Source organism: Hemicordylus capensis, chromosome 4, assembly GCF_027244095.1.
Source record: "Hemicordylus capensis ecotype Gifberg chromosome 4, rHemCap1.1.pri, whole genome shotgun sequence".
NCBI lineage: Eukaryota > Metazoa > Chordata > Lepidosauria > Squamata > Cordylidae > Hemicordylus > Hemicordylus capensis.
In genome coordinates this window covers 148,809,502-148,822,878 of record NC_069660.1, presented here as the reverse complement: position 1 = coordinate 148,822,878, position 13,377 = coordinate 148,809,502, and the positions used below count along the sequence as shown (strand labels likewise).

General features: G+C 41.2%; 1 protein-coding gene across 13 annotated transcripts in view; it reads left to right on the top strand.

Annotated features, from left to right (window-relative positions):
• Positions 1-13,377, top strand: part of HMCN1 (hemicentin 1) — a 409,401-nt gene that overhangs the window by 356,148 nt on the left and 39,876 nt on the right. For all 13 annotated transcript variants that reach the window (XR_008305548.1, XR_008305547.1, XR_008305549.1 and 10 more), the window contains 7 exons: positions 3,077-3,267; positions 4,997-5,210; positions 7,503-7,637; positions 8,168-8,358; positions 9,746-9,827; positions 10,501-10,770; positions 12,019-12,189. Coding sequence is in view for 9 of the 13 variants with exons in the window: in XM_053242914.1 (XP_053098889.1) it covers positions 3,077-3,267; positions 4,997-5,210; positions 7,503-7,637; positions 8,168-8,358; positions 9,746-9,827; positions 10,501-10,770; positions 12,019-12,189 (1,254 nt within the window). In the remaining 4 variants the exon portion in view is untranslated. The remainder of the gene's footprint in view (positions 1-3,076; positions 3,268-4,996; positions 5,211-7,502; positions 7,638-8,167; positions 8,359-9,745; positions 9,828-10,500; positions 10,771-12,018; positions 12,190-13,377) is intronic.

Genomic DNA, 13,377 nt, shown 5'->3' with positions numbered 1-13,377 from the left:
CATTGTTTAGCAACCAATGCTCAAAGCACAATTCTAGCTTTCTAATGTTGGATGCATGTGATATGGCTTCTAATCTCACTGAACCCATTCAAAATAACAGTTTCAGCCGGGAAAGTGGGGAGAAAAGACAAACTTAGGTGAACCACGGGGAGAAGAAAAAGGGAGGGGAAGGTGGAATCCAGGCAAGGAAAGGAGTGGAAGGCTGGGAATCAAACAGCCCAGACAAGTGGCGGCTGCTAACCAGTGGAGGAAGAGGGGGAGGATTTCAGGCAGAAATAAATCTCCGGAAAGACAAAGGAGCTGCATAATTACCCCATCTAGGCTCAGCTGTCAGGCACGGAATTCTGTTTTGAGTCACTCAGGCTGGCAAGTGTAGGAAGCAGGCATCTCGGATCTGGCCTGGATGTCGGTGTCATAGGAGACTTGCCCCGTGTGCCAACTAGACAGTGACATGCCAAACAAGTTCTCTCATCTCAGTCAATACTCAAGAGTTAGAGGGACAGTCAGACCGGGTGGATTGCTTTCTTTACTGTTCTGCCATATTGCCTAAAGACAACCTCTCTTATAGGATTCAGATCCATGGATCTGCACCTATAGCTTTCTGGTGGGTTTTCCATGCTAGTTAAATCTTATATAGTAAACAGTTTGCCCTAGACTCCGCATATGCACTCCTGGTCATCCCCCTCTTCACTTACATGGGGCTCTTATCAATAAAACCCTGTCTCTGAAGAAACAAGTAAATAATTTGCTGGGTCAGGACAAAGACTGGTACCAAGGAAAGAACAAAGGGAGTGGTGGGCACCACAAAAGGACATTGGATCATGGTTAAACGGTCAGTGTTTTTCCCTACCTTGCATTTTCAATATTGTTTTAGCAAGCAATCTTCACTATGGTACAACAATATTCAGACAGCTCCAGACAAATAGATAAAAAGCACAGTACTTTCAGCATTACAATCAAATAACAAAACTTTGGCTAGAGACGCAAGATATTGTTCAAGGCACTTAGCAGTTATCTAAGAAGAACATGTCTAGTAATTTCCCCTTTTTCTCTGGGTGACTGGTTCACCTAATTTCCAGTCATGCCTCTAACCAGAGAGTCCCTTGAAACAATCCCAGGGATTGACACAGGTCTCAATCGGTCTAACTCTTGAAAATGACCCAGTTGGACCCCCTGCACCAGACATATTGGCTGATTGCAAGGGCTTTAGAGTTAAAATTTTAGTCAACAGAAAAGCAAAAGATTTTTAATTTTCTTTTGTCCAACCATTCTGCCTATGTAAAAGAAAATGAACCAACAGAATTAAGTACTATATTATATTGCATTGCAAGACAACCTCTTGCCAGAATGGTACTCTTTTACAATAATCCCAGAATGCATTGATTAGAGAAGCATTAGAAGTCCTACAGTGCCAGCATTGACTATTCTCTGCCAGATTCCTTTGCATTTCTTTTGTAAGGGTCTAGTATATCCTAAACACAATCTGTTCTTGGCTCAATCTAATATCGAGAGGTGACTTGGGGACAAATTTTAAAACTCCCCCCACCCACAAGATGCATTCGGATTGTCATACCAAGATTTATTTTCCAAATTTCTTTCAAAAAGTCCAGAAAGAGTTCTAAATAGCTTTTCAACACTTCATATATAGTTACTGTCTTGCTGTTTAACATGATTATTATAGACTCTAAGAAATGTGCAATGTCTGGAGGAATGGATATTGTACAAGTTTCTGGTCCAAAAACATTAGTTAATAAATGATGTAGTTGCCATTGGTTCAAGATGGGATTTCTGAGCCAACTGGAAAAGAGAAGGTCTTCCTGATTTAGTAAATCATGCAAAGTACATATGGCCCAGTCAATCCATTCTTATCATGTTATAGATTTATTCTCAGTACATGGTGATGGAATCCACCAAGGAGGAGATGAGCAAACAGGTTTGAACTATAACCATTGCACCACTTACTCAACAACTGTTTTGAGCAATGGCCACAGACAAGACGACCATGTGGCAAAAATGGGAAAAACACTAACCCATCTTTGATTGATGGTTGATACATGAAAACATGGAATGTTATAATTACATGTAAGCCTACTGCTATTTTTGGAGCCTATACATATTGAGATGGTGTCAACTTTTATTTAGGGGAGAAATTAATGTTATACTGGAACAAAAGAGAATATTAAATGTACAAGGATACTTTCAGTGCTGTGAGTCATTTTGCCAGACCAATGGGTTTGTTTTAATTCTTCATTTAATTAAACTAATCTTGCTTGGCCCCTAATCTGTTGTGTGTGTTTATATAGGTGAATGTTCCCCTTACATTTTTATTTGGAATAATGCTATGTCATTTCTGTTCATGCTATTTTTTCCTAGAAAATCCCTTGGAACTGCAATACGTGTAGCATAATTCTGAAAGGAATTCTGGGGGAATGAAGATAGTGACAGGAAGGGTACTGCTGCAGGAAAATTACTGCGGTCAAAAAATGGATAGCAGTAGCAAAATATTATAAGATGAACCAGAGGAGTGATTCACCACGCCTTTTACCCCCTCTCCGAAAATATGAGGCAAAGGTTCTCAGTGAAGAACTTCTGACTTGATTTTTAATTTATTTATCTAAATAGATAGATCAAAAATGTTTTAAAATGTTGAAAACATATGTTGGAAGTCCATGTTTAGTCACAGTTATAGCTGGAAGTGCTCATTTTTTAATAAAATGTTGAGTATATTAATGCTATTAGGTTAGTAAATGGTTGTAAGTAAACCATCTAAAGTATGATCCAACTAGATCTTGTGAGTTAGGAACTCACTTCCTCTGTATAATAAAATGAGCTGTTTAACCATTTTGACTCCGAAAGAAGCTCTCCTGTATGCACAAATCAATACTGCTATTGATGATACTATAGAACACATTCCTTCTTCCATATTACTCTCCTCTTTTAAAACAGACAATAATCCATATACTAATAAAAACATTTCCTTACAGCTTTGTAAAAATAAGGCTGAAATGCCCCATGGAGAGATGTATATGGAAAGAATATGCAATTCACTGTATTATTATTTTTAATATTTGCACAGTCCCACCTAAAATACGAAGTACAGAAGCTCATTACACAGTTGTTGAGAATTCACGAGTTGTTCTGTCATGTGTTGCCGATGGAATCCCTATACCATCTGTGAACTGGAAGAAAGATGGCATTATTTTAATGAACACAGTGGGGAAACACACAGCTGCACCCTATGGAGATCTCACTGTGGACAACACTGTGGTAAATATTAAGTTAAGCAACATGCTGAAAATGGAAAGGCTAAGGAGAATAATGGGTTCATCTACTAATTCATAAATGTTCAAAATAAAAGTGTTTAGAGTGTGTCTACTTGGGAAATGTGTGGTGCTCTATTTGGGAAGAGATCATACTCTTCTCAGCCCATGTACATTTGTTATGTGAGTCACCTTTGGGGAGGGGGGATATCTTTAGAAGTAGGGGATCCTGTCGCTCAGTAGCCCTCAGGCCTTACCTTTGTCATCATCTGATTGAAGTGGAAATAGAATCTTGCTATTGCCTGCAGCTCACTCAGCTCATTATTTGGGCTCAATTGTACGAAAAGTCTTTCCAGAGCTAGAAACTTGGAGAACTGACCTGGCCTCTTGAATCAGCTATGAATCCCAGGATCTGAGGCAGACTCAAGCTAGTGGAGGCACAAAGCACAAACAACTGACCCCTCCAAGCCAGGTTTAGTTTTGGACCAATTTGATAGGCATGCAGTGTATCTAGCCTGAAAGTGTGCACCTCATAGGTTTATTGGGCTGGGGACTCCCTGTTCCAAGCAGCTTCAGGAAGTCCACTGCCATGGAGACAATGCTGGCCTTTGACAGGAGATTTAATATTCTCTTAAAATAGTGACTGTCTGCTCCTGCTGGCATGCAACCTACTGCTCCACTGTCCTGAAGTGGCTGCTCCAGAATGAAGGGGATGGTGGGCAATGCCATCTGATCAGTGAAGCCTCTGGATTGTAAACTTGTTCCTAATATGTGGCAGCAGCGCCACCCCTTCCCTGCTCCACTGCATCCAGTATTTTTAATGGCTCTGTGCCTGCTGGGCGGCTCCATAGCGAATGATGACATTACATGGAAACCCCTAGAAATGTGCCCGTTACAGATCTGTTGACACAGATCTAACTAGAAACATTATCTTCCAATATAAACAATTTGACTTTGATCCTGGCTACATGTTACATTCACCATGTCAAAGGCAGCCATGTGTAAGTCTGGCTTTTACAGCTGAAAATTCTGAAGCTCTGCTGGAAACAGGCTGGAAACAATCTGGAGGGGATCCTAGGCAAATATATGGGAAAGTAAGAACCTCTAGCTATCTTTTTCTAGAGTGGGAGGAACAAACACAATTAGGCCCTAAATGCGAAATCAGGAATGATGGATGTAGACAGGTGGCTAGGAATTCATGCTTCCTTGTGCATTTGCACAGCATCCTCTCCAGCCTCCTGTGCTTGTTCTAGGGGAAGCTTCAGAATTCTCAACCGTTAGAACCTGCATGTGGCTGTATTTGATATGGTAAGCACAATCTGTTTCTGGGCTCAGCCCTTTTACTTGCTTGAAAATGATTGGGAAGTTGGTTTTGTCATTTCTGTTGTTGCATCTTTCTAGCACCTGTGGAAAATTCAAAACCCAAACACATTTGGGGAAATGCCTCTCTAGCATTTTTGTTTGGGGTCAAAGGCTGGTTTTGTTGTTGTTGTTGCCAAAAAAGCATATTAAAGACATTTTCCATATGGATCCCCAGAAACATATGGAAGTAGAAAACTCCCCCCACTCAAGCCACCTGAAAAATTTTCTTTGGCTAATTCAAATCCAAGATAGGATCTTCAGTAAAATGCTTTTTGAGTTGCCCCCTAATGGATGGATGAGTGGCCATTATATTTATGACATTACATTACATTTTGTTTAGATTTTACAGGCCATTCATTTTCTTTTGCCTACAGCCTGAAGATTCTGGCAGCTACACCTGTATTGCCAGCAATGTTGCTGGTGAGGACACCCACACTGTCAGCTTAGTGGTCCATGTGCTCCCAACCTTTACTGAACTTCCTGGAGATGTGGCTTTAAACAAAGGAGAACGACTTCAGTTAACCTGTAAAGCCACTGGAATTCCTTTACCCCAAATAATATGGACTTTTAACAATAATATTATCCCAGGTGAGTTAATCCTAGATACTAGTTTTTCCTGCAATGGATGTTTCATTGCATCATAACATCAGTATATTATTAGATAAGATATAGGGCAGTGCAGATATTTCAGGATAATTGAATTATTGTCGTGGGGTTGGTATGTACTATTTGAGAACTATGTTCTTTCTGTGATAGAGTGTGTTACATGTGATAGAGTGTGAACCACGATGAGGAGCAACATGTGCGATCCAGTATAGAGCTCTCTCCTATAACGCTGATCGTGGCACTTCCCCAACTCAAAATAGTTTTCTATTTTGAAAACTATACAATAGTTTTATCTCTTTTTGAATGCACTGAAGGGGGAGCTGGCACTGTTTCTCATCACTGCCCAGTAAGGCTCCCTATTGGGCCCTGCCAGTGGTAGGTGGTGGCAGCAGCAACAGCAGAGGATGTTCCTTTCAGTAGTAGCATCATTTTTCTATGCCTCCCACAGGAGTGGGACATAGAATATTTAAGATGGCACCACCACTGAAAGGAGCATCAGCTTTTGAGGCTGCACACCAGCACTGAAGAAGGTACATCCATCGACCCCCCTTTTCCCTCACCAGTAGTGTTGAGACAGGTAAAACAGAGCAGATGAGGATGTTCTCCTCATATTTTACCTTTTCTCAGCAGCTGGGCACCATTGTCAGGGCAGTATAGGTGCACCCATGTCGGGAGAGGGCTTAATACTGAGCTTTGTCCTAGGGTCCCCCGTGTCTTGGCCCCACATCTGTCCTAGAAAATGGGAAAGGCGGTTATTTCTTTTTGGATCAGCTTTGTCAGTAAAAATAATGTACAGTTTTTTTAAATGACAAGGACACATCACTGGATGGAATAGAAACACAGCTGTATTATTTCCAAAAGATGGGCAGGGTTAAGCAAATTTCTCCCAGATAATGAAGCTGTTCACGTGACCAAAGATCCCTGGGTAGGAGAGGGTAAACCAGGGATCCCTCGTCATTTGGGAAAAGGAAGCCCCCCCCCCGACCCAGGGTAGCCCAGATTTGCTACCGAGGTTAAAAGTGAGGCAGGAGGACAACCAAGCTCACCCTATCGTCTTCTGTGGTCGTCTGTGTGTGAGATTTGCAATAAATGCAGCTCTGGCCATGTTTATCATAGAGTTCTGGGCTTTCAGGGCCAGGCAGAGGTGAGCTGCCGCAATACTGAGGGCTGCCTCTCTGCTGCTCGTGTGATGCATTGTGGTATACTGGGGGACCCAGCTTGAGTTTTCTTCCCTCCTGGAGTGCACAGTAGCTCAATCATCTGAAAGTTGTGTAAGTTAACCCAATCATGGGTTTGGGTCATCTGGAAGTCATGAGGCAGGAGTGTGCCTCTCCTCCAGGCCACCCACACGTGGACAGAGCAATGGGTTGCAGAGCAATCAGCAAGAATACTCCTCAACGAGAACTAAGTGTAAGTAGAGTTGGTAGGGACATGCACGAACCAAAATTGCAGTTCGACTTGAATTTGAATCGAATTTGATGCGTATTGCATGCTGCCTACCAGCCGGACCTGTCTGTTTGTCCAAACTGGTTTGGCAGCTAATACTTATAAAGGGGAATACTGTGAGGACTCTCCAATACAAGTAAAGGCATAGGGGTCCTAGCTCTTGTGAAGGTGGTGGGGGCGGCAAGATAGGTAGTTAAAGTGTCTTACCCAACAAGCCAGCTGTTGGTGCCACCGCCCCCCCCCGCCCACCGAACATCCCATAGCAAAAGCATGCACGATTCTCCATCCTTTATCAAACTGCCCATGCAGCGCGGTTCAGTTCCAGCCTCTGTGCATGCGTGAAAGGCCATTTGCATGGAGTCCACACATGTGTGGACTCCATGCAGATGGAGGATTGCACTTGCTATTACTATGGTCTGCGCCAGGGAGAGAGCGACGGCACAGGCAGTGCACTTGGCAGGTAAGAAGATGCTTTAACTACCAATCTCGCTGCCCACCTAGCCTCCCATTTGGTAGTGAACCCAAACTGGGCTTGGTTCGGCTTTAGCGTGGACTAAACCATCTCCCTGTTTGGTCTGTGATCAAGCTGCCAAACCGGTCCGGTTCAAGATGAACTGGTTTGGTGCCAAACCATTTGTGCATACCCCTAAGAGATAGGAAGGTATAATTGGCAATGCTCACAAGTGGCCTTTTACCACAAAGCTATATCAATTAGCATATGGGATACTGAGCATCCAAAATGTATACATCTAAATAGGTATATTTCTTTCTGAGACTGCCTTTTTGTGGTTGATTTCTCTTCTTTTTCTTCACTTCTTGGCCTGCCAGCACAATACGATGGTGCGAATGGACTGAGTGAACTTGTTATTGAAAGAGTGTCTAAAGAAGACTCTGGGACCTATGTGTGTACAGCAGAAAATCTAGTTGGTTCTATTAAGGCTCTTGGATTTGTGTTTGTTAAAGGTATGTATTGCTGGTAAGTTTGGGAATCATTTTATTGACTCCTAATTTCACATTGTATCTAAAACATAGGAGAAAATAATGATAGGAGAAAATAATCAAAATAGACTTTTCAACTTATGAAAAGAAAAAATGGTTTACTCCTATCAACAGCTGGAAGTGAAAATCTTGTTCAGATTAGTGCTGAAACAAGATTTCACATAAATTTTGTTCAGTGACTTCAACATTCAAAATGATCAAATTCAGAAATAGCGCAGGCTCCTAAACATTCACAAAACTAGCTTTGTTTCCAAACATGGGCACTAGACCCTGATCAAGCAGTGTTTAAAATTCATGCTGAAACAGCAATTTCTTGATAAAACCTGGGATTTAAGATGTGATTTTGTAAAATTATTTTTCTTTCCATGTTCTGATTTCATATGTTGGTATCTGCATTTAATACTTTGAATTCATGTTGCATTATATATATATATGCTTCAGTTTTTGCTCCAACTCTTATTTTCTCTGTAGTTAGTTAACCTAATTTTCCCCAGAGCCTCCAGTCTTCATGGGGGATTATCATTCCAGTCGGATTGAGCCCTTGGGTGGCAATGCTGTTCTTAACTGTGAAGTCAGAGGAGACCCACCTCCTACAATCCAGTGGAGCAAAAAAGGTGTAGGCATTCAGATCAGCAAACGAATCAGACAACTCAGAAATGGATCCCTGGCTATCTATGGCACAGTAGTGAGTCATTATTCAAATATTTACTGATGCAGCATGTGTGCAATGATTGAATTAAGTAATTCTACAAGATTTACTACTAATGCTACTACTACTTAAATACCACTTTTCAACTAAAACTCTCAAAGCAGTTTGCTCCTCCTGCTCCTCATGCTCCTTCTCCTCCTCCTCCTCCTCATCATCATCTGGATCAGGAAGTGATCCATTGTCAGTCATGAGAAATGGGTTACTGCACTTGTGCAGGGACCTTCCGGATGGATGACTAGCTCCTCTATGGCACCCCTCCCTGCTGTGCACGTGCTCAATGCCTTCCTTTACCTGGCAGTCAGGCACCGTTTTGATTCAGTTTTTTTTCGATCGCTGATGCTTTGAGACCTTCGGGTTCTTGCTCTTCAGTGATTAGAAAAGAAAGCTTTATTCGATTGGAGTTGACTATGTTTTTTTGACCTACAAATTGTGAGTTTACAATGCTACAGAATTGTAAAACTGGAAGATGACTTACCTGTATGGACAGTTGATTGGACACTTCAAGGATCATCTGAGCATCAGGCGCTCTGCAAGAAACTGAATAAAAATGACACTCGACTGCCAGGTAAAAGAAGGCACTGAGCACATGCTCAGCAGGGAGGGGTGCCAGAGAGGAGCTAATTAATTTATCCAGAAGGTCCCTGCACAAGTGCAGTAACCCATTTCTCATGACTGACAATGGATCACATCCAGATAATAAGTTACAGGTAAGCAACCTGTTTTTCTCTGTTTCCAAAGGGCTCACAGTCTAAGAAGAAACACAAGGGAGACACCAGCAACAGCCACTGGAGGAATGCTGTGCTGGGGTTGAATAGGCCCCAGTTGCTCTTCCCCTACTAAATATTAGAGACTCATTGCCTTGTCCCTCGTTGCCTAGTTAGCACAGGACATTGTTAGCACGGGACATCTCCTAAGGCGCTCAGGGGAACATACATAGGGCTATTCCGTTTATGCCCACAACAACCCAAGTGGCTATGACTTATTTTTATTTCTAGTAAGTGATACAATGTCTCTTTTTATCTATTACATGTCTTTTTGGTACATTTTTTAACACATTTATAATAATGTGCTATCCTGAAAAGGGCATTCTTAAGCAACATGGAGACATATTTCTCCATATTGTGAAGTCCTTTCTAACCTCTCTGGCTGCTATCTCACCTGTTACCTGGTATATCATGGCGTACTTCCCTGCCACCATAGAAAACATTTCTGTAGAATTTCTTGCAGTATAGTGAATACCCTCTAGTTCCTATAGAAAGAGAGTGTACTATTTTTAAGCCCTGTTTGCCTTAATGCAGTGTAAACCAACAGTTAATTCTGGACTGATCACTCACCTGGCAACATGCTTTTTTTTTTTTTTCAGAATGAAGATGCTGCAGAATATACATGCATAGCTACAAATGATGCTGGTGTCGTGGAACACCGTGTGACTCTAACACTACAGCGTAAGCCACAAAAGGATTTTTATCTTGATAGTGCTAAATTCTGCTCTTGATAATGCCAGGGCTGCTCAATTTTGGCCCTCTTGCAGATGTTGGCCTACAACTCCCATTATCTCCAACCAGTGGCCACTGTAGCTGGGGATGATGGGAGCTGTAGTCTAAAGACAGCTGGAGGGCCAGAGTTAAGCAGCCCTGATGCAAACATTTTTGGATTGAAGCAGGACTTAATTGTTATGTTCATGTTTCTTTTTCCCATGAGAAAGGTAGTGTGTTTGACTCTCCACAGTAAGTTAAGTTAAATGAAGCAATGGTGATTTGCCAGTAACTTCTGGAAGCACACTTTATGCTGGCAAACCTGGACTCCTAATCCCGTTTCTCATAATGTGGGTTCAGGTGCTTAAGCTTTCCTATACTTGCTTCTTTTTCCCTGCAGTCTCTTTCAAAAGCAATTGCTTTTGACATAACAAAAGGTCCTTTGACTTATAAGTGTTACTCCAAGAAGTGGGAATAGAGACTTAGATTATTCCTGTCATAAACTCTGTAGCTTTTTCCAGTTCTTTCTTGAAACAAATCTCTGAGGTTGTACTAAGAGACATACCACAGTGGGAGAGAGGGCCTTTCCTCTCAGGGATATATTGCAAAAGTTAGTAAATGGGGAACATTTTGTTTATCTTAGATGCACCTGTTATTGTTACTGAACCAGTGGAGACTATTGTTGATGCTGGGGCCACAGCAGTGCTGAACTGTCAAGCAGAAGGAGAACCTCCCCCAACTATTGAATGGTCTCGCCAAGGCTGGCCTCTTTTTAATCAGGACCGAATGACCGTTTTCACTAATGGCTCCTTGCGAATTGCAGTTGCACAAAAAGGGGATACCTCTGAATATGAATGTGTGGCTAGAAACCTAATGGGTTCAGTGCTAGTCAAAGTGCCATTCATTGTCCAAGGTGAGTGCTGAGCACTAACGTTTCATTCTGCCCAGTGAAGAGCTCTGTGTATTTCAAAAGCTTGTATGCTTTTCCATGCTCCTTTGCCTATAAAGAAATAGGCCAATGAAGTTCATTCTCTAGAACTTTGTTTGTTTGTTGAAAGAATGTTTATACAGCACTTTTCAACAACAAGAGTTCTTAAAGTGGTTTACATGGCAAAAGAAAAAAACCATTCCCTGTCCCAAAGGGGCTCACAATTTCAAAAGAAACACAAGGGACACACCAGCAGACTGTGAAAGATGTTATGCTGGTATGAATAAATGCAATCCTTCTTCCCCTGATAAACACAAGAGAGCCACCACTATACACAATTCAACCAATGTGTATAGTGGATTTCTTGAAGAGCACTCTTCCACACTATAGAATTATTTTTAAAATAAAAGTTGTAAGAGAGAAGTGTGCCTCCAGGTTTAATTAAGAAAATAAGTGTGCTCAGCTCTCAGAAGTCTGTGAAATATTGACCTAGACATAGTATGGCGACAAGAGGAAATTACATGAATTCCACCTATTCATATGCAGTCCAAGTATTATCCATTGTTAAATGTGTATCTCAGTCATCCCATAAGCTGTTGAGACCATCATACATGATGGTCAGAGCATCCATTAATGAACCCTGCTCAAACCTGTGTGCTTTGCAGACAGAATGATATAAAGTATCTTCAAACCAATTAGCTATTTTCAGCTTTTACCTTGGAGGACACTCTCTCTCTCTCTCTCTCCTTTCCAACAGGAACAGCTAAGGAAAAGCAGTCCTGTACTACTTGTGTCATGTTGTAAACCAGTTGAGGGTCTGAAGGACCAACTGCTGAGGCAATCTCCATTTTTAAAAAGTTCAATGCATCACTGCTTCTTTTTTAAAGGCAAAAAGAAATGATGGGCAACATCCAGCCTAATGCTGCCCTTGTGTAAGAACAATTTGCTCATGCAATAAGGGTCCTTCAGCCATTGGTGACATATTTGGAGACTTGCTTTTTGGGCGGTAGACATATATGTTAAATAAATAAATAAATAAATAAATAAATAAATATTTACAGAGCACATCAAGGGTAGCAGAGGGAGAGATGGGATTAGCAAAAATACCCCCCCCCCCACTTTGCAAGAGCAAAACATTTTTACTCAAGGGCAGTGTTAGTCTGGAGGCTGCCCAACATGCAAATGCATTATTGATGAATAATGACTAAAATAAATGCAATTGTTCTGCTCCAGTGCATGGTGGATTTTCTGAATGGCTTGATTGGCAGCCATGTAGTGTAACATGTGGTCAAGGCGTTCAAAAGAGGATCCGTTTGTGCAATAATCCTCTCCCTGCAAATGGCGGACGACGGTGTATGGAGCCTGATTCCGAAATACGCAGCTGTCAGAACAAATTGTGCCCAGGTAAATCTCATCAAGGATCTGGCATGGCATGCCATTCAGTTTTGGTACATGTGCCAACATTGTCTATCCACAATCCAAAAGTTTCTTCTGTTTATGTAAGCTCTAATTAAAGGAAACCTGTTGTTAAAATAATCCAATACCACTGTGGTTTATTTTAACACCATTGACTTTTGTTGGTCTTCTGGCTATTCATAGATGACCATGTGTTACATAAAATCCGTCATTTTCACATTTCCTACCTTCCTGGAACCCTTTTTACATCACTGTCATGCATAGAGATAGCAACTGACCAGGCTCACTCTTGGCCATTTCCTCATATAACCTGGGAAAGCATCCTTGAATACACCCAGCACTTATCTGTTGCAGTAGAAGAACATTGTTGGTAGACAAACTGTCTTCAGAGAAGTTTGTCTGCCATTCCTCATCTTCTCATCAACTAATCCCTGACAAAGTTCTGAGGAACCACAGTATTCCATGGGACACACTCTATTAGAGATTTAGACAAATGCACAAAGCAGAGGTCTATCAATGTTTAAACTATAATAACGAAAAGTGGAAGTTCCATGCTCCAAGTCAGTATACTTTTGATTACCAGATGTTATGGGAAAACAAGGCCTGTTATCTCCATCATAAGTGCTTGTGAGCTTCCCAGGGGCTTCTGGGTGGCCTCTGTTGATCAAACAAAGCAATTCATATGTGTTAAATTATTTACCAAGGAAAGAAGCATGAATGATTTGCACATCATTTCCCCCGTTCTTGCTAATATCTAAAGTTGACTGCAGGTGAGTTCAGCTTCATATATTATAGATGAACTCTATAAGTGAGATTCAGGAATAGCATTTCACACAATACAGCAAGAGCAGGGGAAAGAGCAGGGGTCACTGGTATTGTTTCTTTCCCCACTTCCATGCAATATATGAAGATACAACAGGAGAGGCTAAATCTCAAATAGTACACAGAAATAACTATGTATTTATTATTTAATAAACATCTACTTTACTTTTCACAAAAACTCTAAGTGGCTTGTAAATAAAGTCCAATAAACAATAATGACAAAACAGTACCATGAAATTCAAAACTGATATCAATAAAATCACAAATCTGACAGCTAAAGCATAAACATCTAAATATATATATTTTAAGTGAGAAAGTCTTGTGAAATAGAAAGGTCTTTAGTTTCTTTAAAAC